This window comes from Oryzias latipes, chromosome 10, assembly GCF_053564925.1.
Source record: "Oryzias latipes strain Hd-rR chromosome 10, Olatipes_Hd-rR_3.1".
In the NCBI taxonomy this organism is placed as follows: Eukaryota; Metazoa; Chordata; class Actinopteri; order Beloniformes; family Adrianichthyidae; genus Oryzias; species Oryzias latipes.
In genome coordinates this window covers 14,693,068-14,711,509 of record NC_136246.1, presented here as the reverse complement: position 1 = coordinate 14,711,509, position 18,442 = coordinate 14,693,068, and the positions used below count along the sequence as shown (strand labels likewise).

Here is an 18,442-nt window from a genome sequence, read left to right as displayed (position 1 = left end):
GCAAAGAAAGAATTAGCCTAAATGTCAGATGACGAACAACACAGTCAGATGCACGCAGAACTGACCTGAAAACACCTCCTAGAAATTAGAAACCGTCGATTGTGTCTTTATCGTCCCCCAGAAATCCGTCTCATGTCAGTGGACTATTTATCGACAGCCTTTTTCCACTTGTCCTGCACCTTCACGCCTTCAGCTGCATCCTTCAGGGCGCAGACATGTTGGTTGGAAATTCAAAACGATGTTAGTTGATGCAAATGTAGATCAGCGCCCCCTGCTGGTCTGGAGGGATAACGGCAAAAACATGAGAATAATTTCAACCTCCAAGATTTCTGGTGGTACCTTTAATTTGTCTGATATCATGTTAGTAAACCTGTAATACCATTTATAAAGATTCACACTGCCATAATAAAATGTTAGGATCTGTTAAAGTAAAACACAGAAAATTCAAAGTTCTGATTTAAATGTATGGAAGAAATCATGCTTTACCCAGTTTTGGCTTCTCTGTTTTAGAAGTCTTTTAAAAGCAAAAAAATAGGTTTTACTTTTTTAATCCACTTTTCAAGTGTTGAATACACAAAGTCCATCGTATCTCAAGAATCCTATAGTTATATACTTTTTTAAGCAAAATACTTTGGTTTCGTGCCGCAGGATTCTTTGGACTGAATCGAAAAATGTCCACATGTTTACTTGGTTTAATGTTTTTTCTTGTTGAGAAAAACATGACTGGGAATTATTGCTTTAGACCAGGGGTCTGCAATCTGAGATCTGAGATCTCACATTTGGCTCTTTTACCCCTCCAATATGGCTGTATGGCTAAAGGAAATAAATTGATCATAGCTCTGGTTTAAGTGTTGTTTGGTAGATTTATGAACTTATGGCTAAGGTGCTATTGACATGACACTAAATTAGGAGACCTTGTGTTTCCTCCAAAGTTCAGATACTTAGCAAATTATTGGTAAAAAGTGTCATCTTCTTTAAGCTCTGTTTATAATTAGGAGATATTTAAATCAAAATTGTTTCTGTCCAGGGGGGGAAAGAGAAAAATATGTATTTGCATAAACTTTTTCAACTGGATCTTAAACTGAAATAGTCATATTGTCTTCATGTTTACATTAGTAAGTAGGGAAAAGGAAATTTGGCCCAACACAGAATTATAAATAATAAAAAGAAATGCCTTTGTTGATTTATACTGGATTACTTCTTTGTTAAAGTGTGTTTGTTGCAGACGTAGATATCGCATGGTCTTATTAAAAGTATATGCCTTTTTGCAAGAGTAATAACCAAATTCATAATTAGATTAAAATGCTATCTTCTCTTTATTTTTTATTTATATCAAAATAGCTATAGTTCAGTTAAATATATTATAAAGGAAGTAGCATAGGGGGGGTTGAATTTTCCCAAAAGGTTGAAACTAAACTTTGTGGCTCCTACTAAGTTATCGTCAATTAGAGACAGGCCGGAATGGTTTTTAACCCTTGTGTTATCTTAAATGACCCCACCCTTACATTGACGTGTTCTCCCTACCATGACAAAGGTGGATAAAGGTGAAAAGATTTCATGTAATCCATGGAAACCAGTGAAGATCACAAATCATTGAAGAAATAAGGTTCAGCGCACTGTCTAGTGGGTCTAGATGACCCAACTCCCAATGTTAAAGTGGCTAGGATAGCACAAGGGTTAATGCTGATTCTAGGCCTCGAGGGTCAGTGTCCTACAAGTTTTCCAACTAACCTGCCATTGAAGCTCCTTATTGGTCAAACACACCTGATCCAGGTAATCAACAGCAGCTAAGGCATAGTTTCTGGAAAACCAGCATGGCCGGTCCCTGAGGCCTGGATTTGGACACCCCTACATGAACTTTGCCTTCTCTTTGAAACAAGCACACCCTGCTTTTGCTTAGACAGAGAAACAAGGGAGGTAAGGGGAGTGTTTGTCTTATCATCTGCTTCTGCCACCAGCGGACATCTGGGAGTCTGCTCCATGAGAGCTGCAGCGAGTGAAGGTCACATACAGTACAGCTGAAAATCCAGTCTGCCCTAAACACTCAGATACTGTAAAATCATGTTTGGAATTTTGTTCAAAGTTTAGGAACACTCCTGTCAACAGTTCTGGGAAGGTTTGCTTTTATTTTATTTAGAAATGAACACCCTAGTCAGGATCTCAGAAACTGAAAATTTGTGTTGTACCAGTCCAATGAACCGCGAAATGACACCCAGACACAGATAGTGTGTCGTTTCAGGTGTAAAATAAATGTGTGCTCTTGTCTCACTCTACCACTCATAAGTACCAGTAATAGAGACAATGGCAAAATTTAATTTAAGACTTTTTTTTTTTATTTGGAAAAAAGAGCAACTCTAACAGGGATTCCGCCGGCACTTTTTGAAAAAATATTCCTCTTTAATACTCGTAAAGAAAAATATCAAGAAATCCAGTTTTATCAAAAATATTTTATTAGCAAAAATTCAAGTTTCTTCCATTTAAACGATCAGCACATTGAGATCAACAAACTGATATACAATTTGGCCTTCTTAGATATGTTTTTATATAGAGAAAAAACAACATCCTCACCACGAAAAAGTGCTCAACGTGACAAAACTTTTAGAAAAACATGGCTTGTACACAAAAAAATCAAGGGTGAAATTCAGACAAGTATAAAGTTCAGATCAGGCTCAGTTTTTGATCATAATTTGAGCAAAATCCCAGATATTTTCACAGTTTTTACACAGACAGCTGAAAAGGCACTCAGGTCATTTCAAGGGAAAACTTCACAGTAAATTTGAAGTAAAAAGGAAAAGCATACTGTTATGTTTGACTCAAATTGTCCTGAATATCTTTTAAGGCATTTAAAGATGTTCCAACAATATGAGATCTGAAAACACAAGCAGGCGTTCATTCAGTTAGTGGAGGTGTAAAGTTTCTGAAGAGCTGCAGAAGTCCCATTCAGAAATTTCTCGTCTTGCAAAAACTCTCGTAACAGGAACGAAAGAAGTCTCTGTTTTAAAAAAAATAAAATAAATGTTTTTAAAAAAGGCACTCAGAGAATGGAAATCAGACAAAAACAGAAGAGGTCACCGAGAGTTAAAGCTGAGAAACTCACATAAATCAACATTTTGTTTTCCTCGCTGTCCTGAAAAAGATTGAAAACCGACTCCACGTCCGTCTTCTTCAGGACAATAAAGTTTGAATCTGTGCAGAAAACAATAGAATTAGCGGGGAAAACAATCCCTAGAAGCGTCTAACTTAAAAAGAAGCATTTGATCTACATTTGGCATTGATGAGGTCGTGTGCTCGCGCTCTGGTCTCCTCTTTATCCTCTTTGGTGCGAGGAGGAGGAGGAACTGCTGCCGGACACTTGGGCCACTGTTTATTCTTGAGAATGTCAATGTACCCGGCCATGTTCTCCTCTGTGGGGATCATCTTATTGAGAAAAGAATTAATTTTCCTGCAGAAAAAAAAGGAATTTGGGGGATTTAAAACAAGATTGAAAAGTTTGAGACACAACTTCCACAAGGCACTTACTTTTTCAAGATTGGCATCACAGGTTTTAAAAAGGCATCAAAGAAGTTAACAAGTATGGAGTTTCCTGTAAAGACAAGATAATGTTACATTATCAATAATACACAATATTCCTAAAACTCTTCGGTAATGTTCAAGCTGGCAAACACAAATCAATCACTTAGAAATATGTCATAAAGTTACATCAACGTTTGTAGGGAATACTGAAAAATGTTCAGGTTGTGTCACTGAGGGAAGCCGGGTTAAACATGGCCACAGTCCAAAAATGAGTCTCTGCTGCTCTGCGGTTGGCAACGGTTTTTACATTTGAATGTACGCGTTCAACACAGGTTAATGTGTGTCTGCGCACGGAGGGATGGCAAAGCATGATGTCTCAAACACAAAAATTAAATGTCATAAAAAGATCCAGTTAATTACAAATGCATACTTTTGTCAATGTTTCTCTATGTTTCTCTATTCCTTTAAAAGCCCCAAAACTGTAAGTCTGACCAATAAGTCAGTCTATTTTAACTCACACAGATCAGCTCAATCCTCTTTTAAGGGAAGTTTGGCTAAAGCAACACGGTCTTCCTGTTTGAGGCTCATTTTAAAACAAAAGCAGCTCGCCAGCTAACATGATAACTCCTGCTGAGTTATGAAAGCAAATCCGTCCCCATTCACTGGAATGCAAAACAGTTCAACTTAAAAGACAAAGCCTAGAATCTGGTTTCAAAGCAGGTTTTTACCTCTGACGTTGAATTGGACGTCCAATAGAACTGAACTTTAACGGAAATTTGAAAATAAAAATGGTGCTTGAACAGTTATGGAGACGTTTAGCACTTTTAAGTGTCAGTGAAATCATCAGTTTTAGAACAAGCTTACAGGACGTTTTCCAAAAACTGTCATATGGTCGAACTGCTTAGTTGACCGTTTTTGCAAAAGTCAGGGATCTCTGGACCTCATGAAGATGACCACAAAGCCGAAAACGTGTCTTAAAATCAGCATGTGACATAACCACAGACTCTGCCCATCACCGTTTGTGCACACGTCACTCCGTCTGGACTGGGACTGAAACCTGGTCATAAAACTCTATATCAGCTTTCTTATGGACCCCGAACTAAAGCTAATCTGTTGTGTTACTGGAATGTTTTGCTGTATAACTGATCTCTTGAAACCAAGCAGATACCAACTTGTATAAAGATGAGTAAAAATAGTCTTGCTTGATCTTTTACCTTTATAGAGTCATTTTTCCCTCAACTCTGCACAAAGAAATATTAATAATGAGATCAGCTGGGATTTTAAAAGTGTGCTAAAACAAAACAAACCAAAACTGAAAGAATAGGGTTTTTTTCTAAAGCACTCCACATTTGCATTTGATTTTCATTCCACTTAATCTCAGAGCAAAGTTAAATAAACTCTCAAAGGCCTGTAGGTTGCCCGAGGTTGATAATTTATCTTTTTTTCTTCCTCCTTGGCAGCAGCAATAAAATCAGCTCCTGCAGTTCAAAGATTATTTTATGAATATTTAAGCGTTGCTTCCTCAATTCAACTATTTTACATGAACTGTATCCACATTTTATTTTGAATTTACATTAGGTCCAGTATAGTTCTTTAAAGTCATAGCTTTGTTTGGCTACAAGCTGTCAGTCACTGATCTCAGTGAATAAGAAAATAAAAGTTAAATGTAGACAGATGAGGAGGAAACGTTTGCAGGGATCAATTTTCTGCGGGTAAAGCTTCAGGAAGCACCTTTTTATCTAGCACAAGAAGAAATTTCTGAGAAATTAAAAGCATCTCGACAACGCAAGCCAACTTTAAAAAGTCACCAAACCTGAGATTTCTTTCAGCAGATCAAATATGGCTTTGGTGACCTCCAGCTGCTCCCAGCTGGTCTGACACTTCTGACACTGTGAGTCCTCTCCTTTCTGTGCTTCTTTCCCTTTGGCCTTGCTCCCCGCAATAGCCATCCTGAAATGGGATCTCTCCTTTTTATTTGACCTTGGGTTGAAACTGCGCGGCGATGGCGTTTCTGGTCCCTCCTGCTGCGATGTGGTGTCAGACACTTCGTCGCTCTTCGTCGAGGTCAGAGAGTCCTGCGACCTGGATCTGGTCAGTCCTTTCATGATGATTGTTTTCAAGTGAGTGGTAAAGCTGTTTTCAGGGTCCTCCGGTTTGTCTTGGGAGCCGCTGTCATGTGAGCCGTTTGATTCAACAGCAGGCGGCAGCGGATCTTGATCCCCCTTTGCTTCCACTGATAGTTGAGGAGAATTGTACTGGGAGATGACGATAGATGGGAGAGGGGAGGTAACACTGCCATTCTGAGCCGAGTTACAGTGATTCTCTAAAGACTCAGCTGTGGATTCTGTCTTTAGAGTAGATGACACCATGTTTTCTTTTGGGACTTCTGTCTGTAGGCTAGAGCTCTGTAAAGAAGACAAACAGTCTGGCTGTGAGAGCCCCCCCCTGAGATTCCGGCTTTAAAAGATAACAGTGAAAAACACATAAGAGAGTTCAGAAAGACATTTTTAAAGGAGCAGGCAACCAGTTCCAAACACAGACTTGACTTTACCTCAATCCTAATCTGCCAACATAGCACACAGTCATGTTAGAGCCTAGTGAATCAAATGTAAACATATTTTATCACTAATAAACCTGAAGTTTACCTAAATAAAATTTGTTTTCATTAGAGAATCCTTCGATGTTTAACATTGAGTCATTAAAGTTGTACAATTCATCCCATCAATGCAGAAAAAGATTGTGTCTCTTGAGAGCATGCTCATGCTGTCAAAGCTGATAATGGTCAATTATGACGCAGGAAGCAGTTTGTGTGGCTACAAGCATGTATGTTGTGGTGAGCCAATTTGGAGGTTTGGTTGCACTGCACTGAAAAAAAACGGTTTCAAAGCAGCCTCTGCTGCTCTGTGTAGAGACAACTGAGGAGATAAAAGCAGCAACACCACTGAGCATAGCTACCAAGAGACAAACACGGATGGAACTATTTCAGTGCAAAACTGAAACACGCAACCTTTTCAAATAATATACAGACTTTTGCAAGAGACAACTTGCATTGTATATAGAAAACAGATTTTATTTTACTTTATCTGAACTGAGCTGTTATAGACTACACAAAACCCCTGATATCCTATTTATGGGACATAAACAACATATTGTATTGAAATTATTATCAATAAAGCAAGGATAACCAGAGAAGGCTGACTGATGAAAAAATAAATTGCATAGCAACAGGTGAACACAAGAGCTTTAAACACAGACACCTGCAGCGTGCATTTACATAGACTTTTCATTAGAAGTGGTTGCTTGATGGCATACTGCTGAGGGCGGTGTGAATGTAGCTTTATGGTGTGGTGTCTGCAGGTTCTCCTGCCCCACAGGCAAAAAACCTGATTAGTCAACTTAAACCGCCCCTTAGCAGTGACTGAGGCCGTCTGTTTGACCTGTGAGAGTCCAAAGATCTGATCAGGGTGTGTCCTGGCTTTGCTCAAAAAAGCTGGACGAAGCTAAATTAAAAAAAATTGAGTTTGACTAGACAAAAAGCAGGTATGGAGGAAAAAGAAAGAAAATAGGAGTGGATTAGAGCAGTGAATCACAAACATGAAAACTACATCTGCTTTTATTTAGATGCTAAATTACATGTTTTAAGAAATGCTAACAAGATGATTGATGTTTTATAAGTTTAGAAATGTTTTTATCTTGTCAGAGTGGAAAATCTACCTCTAACTAAACTTTTTTTTTAGCAACTTCTGCCCCACTACATAACCCACCCTCTTAACTTCTGAAGTCTCAATGGTGTGTTGAGCAATAAGTGTGATTGATGTGGTCTGATGATCGTCTTGGGGGAATTCTTTTCTGCAAAAGCACTGTTGCCACACCCAGTGTCTGGTTAGCTATTTTTTTTTCATGTCAGCTTGAAAAAGCTTTGAAAAATTCCACTTAACAGAAAGAAATTACCTCTTCTTCCTCCTGACCAGGAGTCAGTAGATAAGCCAGACCACTGAGAAGCCCCCACACACCTCCAGACTGAACTTCTTCATTCAGAAGTTTGTCGAGTGGACACAGGAACTGAAAGACTGGCTGACTGTGGCCAATCACATCGTCAGAAATCAATTCCTTGAGAAAGAAAATTTAAAAAATAGGGTTGGTCAATTGATGGTTAGAGACATGGTGTTCATCTGGCAGCTCATCTGGACCTCCTGAACCAATCACCTGCAGGAAGCGCTCGACTGATGCCCGTGCTTCCTCTTTTCTCTCACTGCTGACCTCACCCTCGCCCAGCTCCAGAATTTCAGAAATGTTGGTGGAATCCTGAAAAGTAGGGTTTTTTCTTAGCATAAGTCTATTAAATTTTAACATAATGGGTCATCTGTAATGCAAATATTCTTTTTTTTTTAATGGGAGCCAGAAAAAGGTGGTGTTTACTGCTAGCAAATTATTTACAAGACATGACGTATTACTGTAAACAAACCACATAGAATCTGAGCATTATTTCTTCAAAAATCAATGTAAATGACTAATCACAAGACGTTTTAGTAATAAAAATGTACTATTTTTTTGTTTGCATAAAACATATTAAAATTACAAAATAAAACAGTGATAAATAAGAAGTACTAATTTGACTATTTTCTATTTGAAATAAGAAATATGAAATAAGAAAGAAATAAGAATCTGTTATGTTCATCATATTTATGCAGTGTTTCACAGTCAGGCTTTAATCATTGTGAGAAAATGCATTTGTTAAAGACAAAGTAACGACTGCTCCAAAACCAATGCAAACAGGTTTCTGCTTCAGGATCTCCCTTTTCTTATAAATCCTTAACAAAGAGAAGTTAAGTCCAGCTCCAGATCTACTGATTATAGAGCACATTTCCAAAACTTCAAAAAACATGATCCGCATGGAGGATTTTTATTTAGTGACATTTATTTTCTTTAAAAACAGGTCTTTGGGCTACTGGTTGCTGTTAGCAACCAAAAAGGTTACACATAAAGGCTTTAATTGAGTTTCTTCCTGCTATGCAACCATGCATCATAAACCATGGGTCACAACTTCCCATGTTGTTTAAATTCAGTACTAAACCTCAGGTTTCTCACATCTCAGCAGTTTTTTTGAACAAAGGCCATCTGGCTGCTTTTTCCTTAGGAACTTCTAGAACGAGGTGTTTGCAGAACAGCGCAGCCTTAAAAAACATTCAGACGGTGTTGAAGTTATTGTCTTTTTCAACTGACCTGTGCACACCTAAAACACATCCAATCCCAACTTTGTAACGACTGAAGAAAAAAAAACAATGGCACATGAATGCTTACAAATCAGGCAAGTCACTCCCCTGTTCTTGGAAATTGCAGTTTATTTATTTAGTTGTCAATGCTGGCTGGCCTCGCCCAGACTTCTAAGAACCAACAACTCAGACACAAGTTTGTCTTTAAGAATTCAGATTTACTGTATATGAGGCTGAAATCGAACGCCTGAAAAAAGAATAGACTATTTGTAAGGATATTATAAGGGTTGCTAATGTCCGACTCCAATAATCTTTTGATCTAATATAAAAGCGTTCCCGGTACTTTTTAAATTTAGATGATTCCATCATTTTGTAGAAAATAGTTTCTGCAGAGCGCCAGGAGCTCATTAGAAATTCATCTCCGAGTTGTGGCAGGGACTGTTGGCGCTAAAGTAGGCGATATCCCATCATCCCTTTGATTACACTCTCTCCCAATTCGTTACAACCCCTTACAACCCTGACCTAACATTATTGCTGCAACATAAATGGCGAGCAACATCGGAGCTATCCATTCGTACAGTTTTGAGTCAGATACCAGCTCAAACGAGGAAAACAAAGACGTACATGGATCTGTTTGTCTGCAAGTGGAAGCATCAGAATGGAGCACAGGGAGGTTGCAGCCCGTCCATTGTAGTTTTTACGTAACATCTACAATTTTTTTTCAAACAGGATTTTTTCTTCTGCCCGATTCAAAACGATTTGATAACAGAAATACTCAGAAATACAATTTTAATCTTGAATTTCTTTATTTTTATCCATCTTCAGAAAAATGATTAAAAAAAAGAACCCAATTTTCATTGGAGTGGGTCTTTAAGGACGTGAGCCTTGAATGTTTTTTTCTTTTACAATTCTGAAAGTGTCTGTCCGATTCTCTTTCTTCTGCTCCAAACAACAATTTAAGCAATCCAGACTAACAACGCAGTTTGTGACAAATACTTTTCTGAAATTAAATATTTTTGAATATCTTGAAAAAAATGGTTGCGCCCCCAGAGTCAGGCTCCTCTACAGACGTTTATAGAGGATTTTTATTGAGGCATGTCCACTTGTGTGCCGTAAAAAGATCTTCCCGACATTGAGCCACAATTAAATGAATGTAAAACAACAGAAACATCTGCCAGAGCGACATCGTTAGGAAACCATGGCAGTGGCTCTGAGTAAACTGGTACCTGCCATCTGTTGCGAAAATGGACAACATCCGTGTAGGTCTTCTTGATGTCCCACTGCAGATTCTCTGGGCTGCGTTTTTCTTCCAGGTGTACTGTGAAGGTCAGCTCCTTCTCCTCCTCCCCCTCCTCTTCCTCCCAGTCAGCCTACAGTACAGTTAGCACCTCAAAAATTCTGTTCAAACATTAACAGCACAGCCAAGGACAAGGTTTGAAACCGCTTCACTGGAGAGATAACAAGCCAGCGGAGCACTTCGTCACTGTCAGAGATACTTCCAACTCACATGAGGGATGCTGACAGTCCAGCGGCCGACACGCCACATCTCATAAGACAGCTTGAATTCAATCAGGTCCTCTTGGACGCTTGCCAGATAGTCTTCAAAATCACTGTCTTCCTAACAGTGTTTGACAAAAAAGACGAGACCCGATGAGGGGGTTAGGTTTAACAAACAACTAAATTCCCTTTTGACCGTGTTGTAAGAGGCGGGGTTACCCTGTCAGACTCCTCCTGATCAACAACAGAGTTTTCTCTGCTGCTCCCGTTATCCTCAATGGCTGCTTCAGTCTGGACGGACATAAACCTCATCACCAACTCCTGCTCCAGTCGCTTCATCTTCTTCTTTTTGGCTTTCTTGGACTTCACCTTTTCAACAAATTTGGACCACCCCACCTTTAACCTGTTAACTTGCATTAAAAACACATCACACATGATTTCCTTTCATGTCTATCTGGCTGCTAGACAAAAAAAAATACAATTTTGAGAAGAGAATTATATGTTTTTTCTCTAAGAGAGTTTGGCACAAACCTGCAGATAAGACAATGCAACAAGAGTGGGCGACTACAGAAACCACAAAAAAAAAAACATTTGACATGCTTGATAACACTTCCTTCCTAGAAGTGCAAGCAGTGTTAGTAAATTCACAGAATCAATGACATTTTCTGTGTAAAAGCTGAGCAATTTGTTAACAATTATGCTAAATTTGGGTTTTTCTACAGTCATGCAATCTATTTCTTTTCAGCTGCAAGAGCTGATGGATTGTTTTCAGTGAAAAGCTCAGAGGTGCCTTCAAAGACCAGCAGATTCAGCTTTCTGTTACTGTGAGATGCTGTCTGGAGCAGGCGGAAAACAAGGAGAAGGAAAGGAAATTAGTCCTGCATTTCCAAAAACACACTGTTGTTCATTTTACTGCTAAGGAACACAATCAGCATCCATTAGGGAATAAAAATACCCACAAACTTCCCAATAAGGTTTTATTTTAAATTTCCCATTTATTCTGATAAAAACGAACAAAAGCACACAAAGCCTTTAGCTACATGATACATGATTTACAGCCTCTTAGACACAGCACACATACCTTTTGCTTTTTCCTTGATCTCACAATCACTTGAAGCAGCTTCTCCAGACAAACTCCTAGAAACCAAAAGAGCCACCAACAAAGCAAAGTCAGCTCTGGATTTCAAACACAGATGGAGGCGGCTGCTGACATTTTTCTCTTGCTTTGCTAACATTCGGTCTATTCAGCAGGGTGAAGGGATGACAGCTACTCACACTCCACCGCCTTCAGTGCCTTGCGAATCCAGGGAGGCTTCATCTGGGTCAAAAACGTGCAGCTCCTCAGCAGAGTTTTTCAGGGAGACGCTGTCGAGCTGGTTTACCACCAGCTGGTTCAGGTTGTCGGGGTCAGATAGCCAGTTCACCAACAACCCCAACCCTGGAGACCACCAGAATGAATGTATCCAATCACCTTTCATCTATTTTAATTCAGTTGTCTTTTCATTATGATTATGCTGTTTTTAGCCAAAATAAAAAATGAAACATAGGACATCTAGGACATAGTTTCTGCAAATGAGGACAAAAGCCAACATGCATTTTGCATTCGCATCAAAATGAAAATGCTCTCATGTTTAGGCACATTAAAAACACATCTAAGGCCACCGCCTGATTGTAATACGTTTGGCCAAATTATATTAATTTCAGCAGGAAGGAAAATATGACCATACACTTTGGAAGTTTTGTTTACATTTTCCAGAATGTTCATCAACATGCTTCTTAGATGCTGGTGTGTGTGTGGAGGGGGGGGGGGGGGGGATTTTTGAAATCCTGCTGCTCCTTCCAACATGCTGAAAATGCAGGAAGCAGTAGGATCCTTATTAGGTCAGAAAAGAAAAAAGATGAGAAAGTGTGTGGAAAGAATAGTCAGCCTGAACTACAGAGGTTCGCTACAGGATACTACTTTTAAAAAGTATATAAATCTAAAACTTTTTTTCCAAGTAGAAAGAACACATAAATAAATACTTGAGACAACGTTTGTCGCCGATGTTCATGATCATCAGCTCTTTGAACAGGAAAAAAATGTTTTTATGAATACATTTAACACTAATAATAACCTGCTGTGAAATAGAAATGTTTCGCTTGTTTGGATTAAACCTTTTTCTTTTAGACTTTTCAAGAAGGGGACTAAAACTACTAAACTTAATTGGAAGGCATCCAAAAAAGCTAATTGTATTCATGGAAGACCACATTCATTCCAGCTTGTGCCTTCCCTGTTATGTTTCCCTAAGGTTCAGGTCGCCCAGCACAGAACAGCAGGGCAGAAATAAAGGGGTTACAGGCTGATGGGGTTACCGCTTCAAAAATAACATGTTTTTTTGTGATCATCCCTGCAGGCCCCGGTGAAGCTCCACCGATTCAGACGTTTGATGTCCAGCTCAAATGAATATTAACAGAGCATCAGCGGTCTCATGGAGTTTTGCTCCAGTGTAGCAAGTCTGATTAATCTGTGGGGGGGTTTTTCTGTTACACAAGCGTCTTCAAGTTTTGTCCGAAACATGCATGAGACCAGAGTAGCAACCAGGAAGTGATTTCAGATTCACAGTCGTGGGGATTAAAGTCTGCACTGACATTAAGCTTTTTTCTTTTATTCCATACAAAAACTGCGCAAGATTAAGCACATTTTTCAATAGTTAATGTTGCACTTACAAAAAATTTGTACGTTTTTGCATTTATGTGTAAAAAATTTTGATTGGCTAAAACACTGTTGAAAGCAGTAAAGAATAATTAAAGTCCCACTCCAATCATCTTTTGATCTATTTTAAAATTGTGTTTTTCATTATGATTATACCGTTTTCAGCCCAAAAGCTTTCTGCATAGCGGCAGTAGTTCATTAGAAATGCGCCCCTGAGTTGTGGGCGGGACTGTTGGCATTGAGTAAGCCTGCCCCCACTTCCCGTCACACATCTGTTTACATGCTTTCCCAATAGCTTACTGCCCCTCACACACTCAACCTAACATTAGCAGTGCAATAAAAGTGGCCAGCAGTGTTGACGATTATTGCGAATCAGGAGCAGATAAAAGAATTACAGCTGGAAAAAAGAGCTTATTTGTGACGTAGAAGTGGACCACAAGCCTCCTGCTGTGCTCCATTCCAATACAGTCACTTGTGGAGGACTAGATCCATAGACGTCTTTAGTTCCCTCGTCAGAGCAGGCATCTTTTTGTCTGCTCTTGATTCACAATGATTTAAATAAAGAAATACTTAAGCTTAATTTTCTTTATATATGTTCATCATCAGAAAAATGCCACAAGAACGTGTTAAAAACACTAAAAAGGCCATTTTCATTGGAGTGGGTCTTTAAAGTGGAGAACATGATGTGTACAATGTTTCTATAATTACTGTACTACATGAACTAAACAGAATGTGGGGCTCTGAACTCTCAGTTGTGCCTTTGGGAAAACTCCTGTCAGAAACCAATCCCCCCTCCAACCATCAAACTTCAGAGAAGTCTCCATGGGCGTGCAATTCATTCTTTTGTTATTGACTGCTGTAAAATCACTTTATTTCATCCGGGGAACATGCCGAACTGCCAAAACCGGCCTCACAGCAAGACTTAGATGAGATAAAACCTTTTTATCTGTTGCAGAAAAAAAAAAGTAGGAAAAGCCTGAGGGGACCTGGAGCATCACTGCAGCAGCAGCCACACATTCATACCGCCCAAATTCTTCTCCAAGCTCTACGATGTCTCTAAACACAAGAGCTTTTAAAGAATTCCCACTTTCTGAAGAATTCTAAAAGGGCTTAAAATGGTGGAACACTCTGTTTCTATAGAAATTTGATTGAGCACTTTCTTACCCTTCAAGGCAATGATCTCATTTAAGGCACAGCAGTTCACTTCTTGCCCCAAGAGAGATTTGGAAAAAAGCTTGCGAACCAGGGCATCAGAAAGCTCCCTGAGAACTGCGAACTCCTCTGCTCTGGAGCTGAACAAGAGCTCTCTGAAACAGAAACACAGACACAGAGATATTTAACAAGCTCTTAAAAACATTGATCTTTAATCTTTAAGGCTGCAATTCCCTTTAGTCGCCAAGAAACAATCATCACAAGATCACAACAGGTGGTTACTTATTCATAAGTGGTAGAAGCTTTCATAGAGCCGAGGCACATAATAGAGAGGCAAGAGAAACGGACACAGATTGGATTTTCTTTGACTCATAACTCCAGGAAATAAAAGCGGCTCACCTGTCAGGCTGCTTTGCATTATGCAGGTGCTGCGTGAAAATCCGAATGGAGCCCACCACCGCCTGGGAGATATCAAAGTCTATGGCCCTCTCAATGATGCGATCGATCACAAAGTCAATTTCTCTGCTGAGGACCTGGTGGAGAGGCTGCTGCTGGCGGGGCTCAGGCACTTCATACCAGGGCAGGACCAGCTGAGCATAGGCACACTCGAACACTGATGTGTGAGTCACAAAAGGCAGAAAATAAGACATTTTTTAAGATTGAAACCAATGAACAGAGGTGGTCCTCAAACTCATGAAGATCTTAGGTGGGCTCTGGGAATGTGAGTTTACAGATAAATCTATTAACAAAACACTTTCATGATAGACCAATATGATTAGCATTAAAAATGATATGGATCTAATATTTCACAGGCATGCCAACACTGGTCAGTAATCTGCAGGAAAGCTTTGGGCCCTCAGATCGTTTGTTTTTACACAGATCAAGCATGTCGCTGCAGACCTGCCGCACACTGCCATGGCAACAGTCTCCCCTCAGAGCGGAGGACTCACACAGTAACAAAAACAGCAGACTGAACCCGCTATGGTTTAGCTTCAGCAAACCAATGGTGGCACGAGAGGCTGATCAGCATGATTAATACATCTGCCATGCCTGGCATAAAGCTGCATTTAAAACAAATGCAAATTACATGTCAATCGCGCATCAAAATCACTCCTCGACGCTAGTCCAAAATTATCTTCATAAACTAAACGCTCCCACTTCGTGTGGAAGAAGCTACTGTCAAAAATGTTTAAGCCTCGTCACTATATAGAGTAACTGTTGACTGTATATCTCCTTTACAATGCCTGGAAGAAAGCTGAGAGATCAGGTTGATTTATTTTAAAGAGCTCTACAAAAGCATCGGTGTGAACATCTCCATGTCTGGATTCATCTACTGCAGGAGCTGCGTCTGAATGACGGTCGCTTTCAGCGGGACTTCCGTCTCTCCGTTACCTGGTTTGATGACTTCCTGTCCCGCATTAGTCAGAGAAGAAGAAGAAGAAGAATCTTTATTTCTATAGCACTTTTCTCAGAGCGGGTCACAAAGTGCTTTACAAAGAGCATAAAAGCATATCAACACACAAAAAAGTAAGAGGAAAGAGATGATAATGTCTCCATGCAAATAAGAAAAATATTAGGTTCAGGAGAACCATCAGATTCTCCTCCATGTTTGTTTTGGACGGCACTTCATCTGCATTTTGGTCAGCGGCAAATACTGATACACACACCTACCGAGTCCTCTTGGGGTTGTTAGCCGGAAAATAACGAATGTATTAGCCTTTTTTATTTAAATAGCATAAATCGCACCTAAGTACTTTAAATTTGTTTCCAATTTGTTGCCAACAAAGACTTCAACAAGAAATCTGTTTTCAATTATTTTTCATACAGTGAGTAAAGATTTTTTTATACATTAAACTCACATAAGTTCCCTTTCTTTACTAAAGGTCTATGTACAGTACAAGAACCAAAGCAGCCATACTTTCACCTTCATGGGCTCAGCCTGCATACTGGAAACAGCTATATGCAAACTGCAGCTCATTCTCTGAGCGACAGTCAAAAGCACATCCATCCCAACCTGTTGAGGGTGTGTTTTTCCCTCTCACAGCCCCGTAACATGAACTGTTGAAGGTACATGTGGGAACAAGTATGTTTCAGCCGTGTCAAACCGAAACAAAGCTGATGGCAAAACACCCTGAAATCCAGAGCGTAACCATGACTACTTCCAGCTCCGTCTCTGGTGTTCGTGCAAAGCCCCTGAAAAAAGACAAAAGTCAGGTTTTATGTGCTCCAGACAGGCCTCACCTTCCTGCAAAGACCTCTTCACGTCAGGACAGCGTGGCTTCAATGGGTCAGACAGAGCTAGAGCTTCCCCATCAATCAAGTCAGAGGACTCCTCTTCATCAGTTTCCTGGAAGACAAACACCAGTCAGACTCCAGGCAGCAGAGGTCAAACCTGTTTCTGAGCTTTCAGGGAATAAAATACACCTCAGACTGACACTCTAAAGACTTAATATGACTTCACTTGTTTAAAATTTGGTTTATACAATTTTTACAGAACATGACCCATAAACCATCAGGATGAAATCTTCCCCTGCAATGAACCCCTCCTCAGCAGTCAGAGCCCAGTTTACCAGCAGCGGGTGTTTAGAGGTCTCCTCGTCGGTCTGCGTGCTGTTCTCTCGCCCGCCGCTCGCACACAACAATGGAGTCGAAAAGCAAAAAAGAAGAAATATGAAGAGCTGAGCCAGCGCACGACCGCAGTCTGAAAAGTACCACAGCAGGCCGAGACTTCCAGCGATGACGAGGCGCAGATACATCTTTTTCTTCACTCACAGCGGGCTCTGTCCGCTCCCGTACCTAACTTTTGACCCGAAGTCTGTTCAGTGAGGCGGAGGCTGGCCCCTCCAGCGGCATTTTACAGACTGACAACAAGCGGGAGAGACGAAAAGCAGAAGTCAAAGTATGTTGTTTCCTTCAAGCGCCACCTAAAACAGCGATAAACTGCTAACTTCGTCAGTGTGGTTAAAGCCGAGCATTGATTGGCTGCGGGAGCAGTCCCAGGTCCCAGCATGTGGAGGAGTTAGCTGTCCCGGAGCGCCCTCTACAGGTCACACTCGGAACTTCCAGTTCTAAAAAAATCAGGAACAAAAAATGGGAGAAAATAAAGAGTAGACATTTGTAAAAGTAATAATAATAATAATCTATCATGTTAAATAAAAATAATCAACAAATTAAAAAAGGACACATCAAACTTAAAGGGAGTGCTAGTATCTCTCCTCCACCACCACTACCAGATAGGGATGTAACGATTCAGGCAAAACTTCAACCAGTGTGACTCAGAGATAAATACCTGGTAATGAACAGTGCAGGTGAAGTTTGGGAAGAAATGTACCACCAAAGCTCCACTCCAGCCTCTGCCAAGTATTGGCACTCCATTTGAACGCCTTGGCATGGATGTAGTGGGATCAGTGGAGAAAAGTAAAGCTGGAAACAGCTACATGCTAGTCATCACTGATTATGCCACAAAGTACCCAGAGGTGTTTCCACTGAAATATGTGAAGGCAAAAGCTGTGGCATTCTCTCTGGTTCAGTTTTTCTCCAGAGTGGGTTTCCCCCGAGAAATTTTGACAGACCGAGGTACTAACTTCATGTCTAACTTGCTTAAGCAGGTTTATCAGCTCCTGGGTGTGAGGAATCTGCGGACCACTCCTTATCATCCACAGACGGACGGGTTGACTAAACGCATTAATCAGACTCTTAAGCAAATGCTTCGTAAGTTCGTCAATGAAACCGGGTCTGATTGGGATCAGTGGCTCCCTCATCTCCTCTTCGCCTACAGGGAGGTACCCCAGGCTTCAACAGGGTTCTCCCCCTTTGAATTACTTTATGGACATGAAGTAAGGGGACCCCTGACCCTCTTAAGAGAAACCTGGGAAGGAGAGCAGGGCAGAGAAGAACCTGTTAATGCCATTCAGTATGTTCTTCAAATGAGAGAAAAGCTGCAGAGGATGAGCAAGTTGGCACAGGCCCACATGGCTGATGCACAGAGATGCCAGAAGAGCTGGTATGATCAAAAGGCACGCCAAAGAAGTTTCCTGCCAGGTCAAAGAGTCCTAGTAATGTTACCTACAAGTGACAGTAAGCTACCAGCCAAATGGCAAGGCCCCTTTGTGGTCCAAAAGAAACTTGGGGCTACAACATATCAGGTTTCCACCCTAGGTCACAAACAGTCCAGTCGTGTATTGCATGTTAACCTTCTTAAAGAATGGGTTTCCAGGACTGCAGATGATGCTATGGGACTGCTTATCAGAGATGTCAATGAGGAGGAGGAAGTGGATGAATTCCTGCCATCATCAATGCCCACCACCTTGGATTTAAACCATCTTTCTGAAAACCAACAAGCTCAGGTGAAAGCATTGATTGATTCCAGAGTCTT

The 18,442-nt window shown here is 40.4% G+C and overlaps 2 protein-coding genes across 2 annotated transcripts in view; both read right to left on the bottom strand.

Moving 5' to 3' along the window:
* The window catches only part of mrpl11 (mitochondrial ribosomal protein L11), a 63,075-nt gene extending 62,835 nt beyond the window's left edge, over nucleotides 1–240 (bottom strand). The window contains exon 1 of the mRNA XM_004073131.4: nucleotides 66–240. The gene's annotated coding sequence lies outside the window, so the exon portion shown is untranslated. The remainder of the gene's footprint in view (nucleotides 1–65) is intronic.
* Nucleotides 241–2,432: 2,192 nt separating this feature from the next.
* On the bottom strand, nucleotides 2,433–17,093 carry si:rp71-46j2.7 (uncharacterized). Its single transcript, XM_011479980.3, has 16 exons — nucleotides 16,638–17,093; nucleotides 16,309–16,414; nucleotides 14,467–14,680; nucleotides 14,080–14,222; nucleotides 11,499–11,661; nucleotides 11,305–11,360; nucleotides 10,443–10,633; nucleotides 10,234–10,344; nucleotides 9,953–10,096; nucleotides 7,720–7,818; nucleotides 7,465–7,623; nucleotides 5,327–5,918; nucleotides 3,520–3,583; nucleotides 3,264–3,442; nucleotides 3,098–3,186; nucleotides 2,433–2,992 (listed from the first exon to the last, which is right to left on the bottom strand). The coding sequence occupies exons 1-16, from the start codon at nucleotides 16,821–16,823 to the stop codon at nucleotides 2,894–2,896; spliced, it is 2,595 nt and encodes an 864-aa protein (XP_011478282.2). The 5' UTR covers nucleotides 16,824–17,093; the 3' UTR covers nucleotides 2,433–2,893.
* Between the last annotated feature and the right edge of the window lie 1,349 nt (nucleotides 17,094–18,442).

Excerpts from the sequence above, each read along its gene's own strand:
- si:rp71-46j2.7 (XM_011479980.3), bottom strand. The coding sequence starts at position 16,823 with ATGTATCTGCGCCTCGTCATCGCTGGAAGTCTCGGCCTGCTGTGGTAC. Across the intron at positions 10,345-10,442 it reads ATCAGGAGGAGTCTGACAGG|GAAGACAGTGATTTTGAAGA; the intron begins GTAACCCCGCCT and ends AAACACTGTTAG. Across the intron at positions 10,097-10,233 it reads GGACTGTCAGCATCCCTCAT|GCTGACTGGGAGGAAGAGGA; the intron begins GTGAGTTGGAAG and ends ACTGTACTGTAG.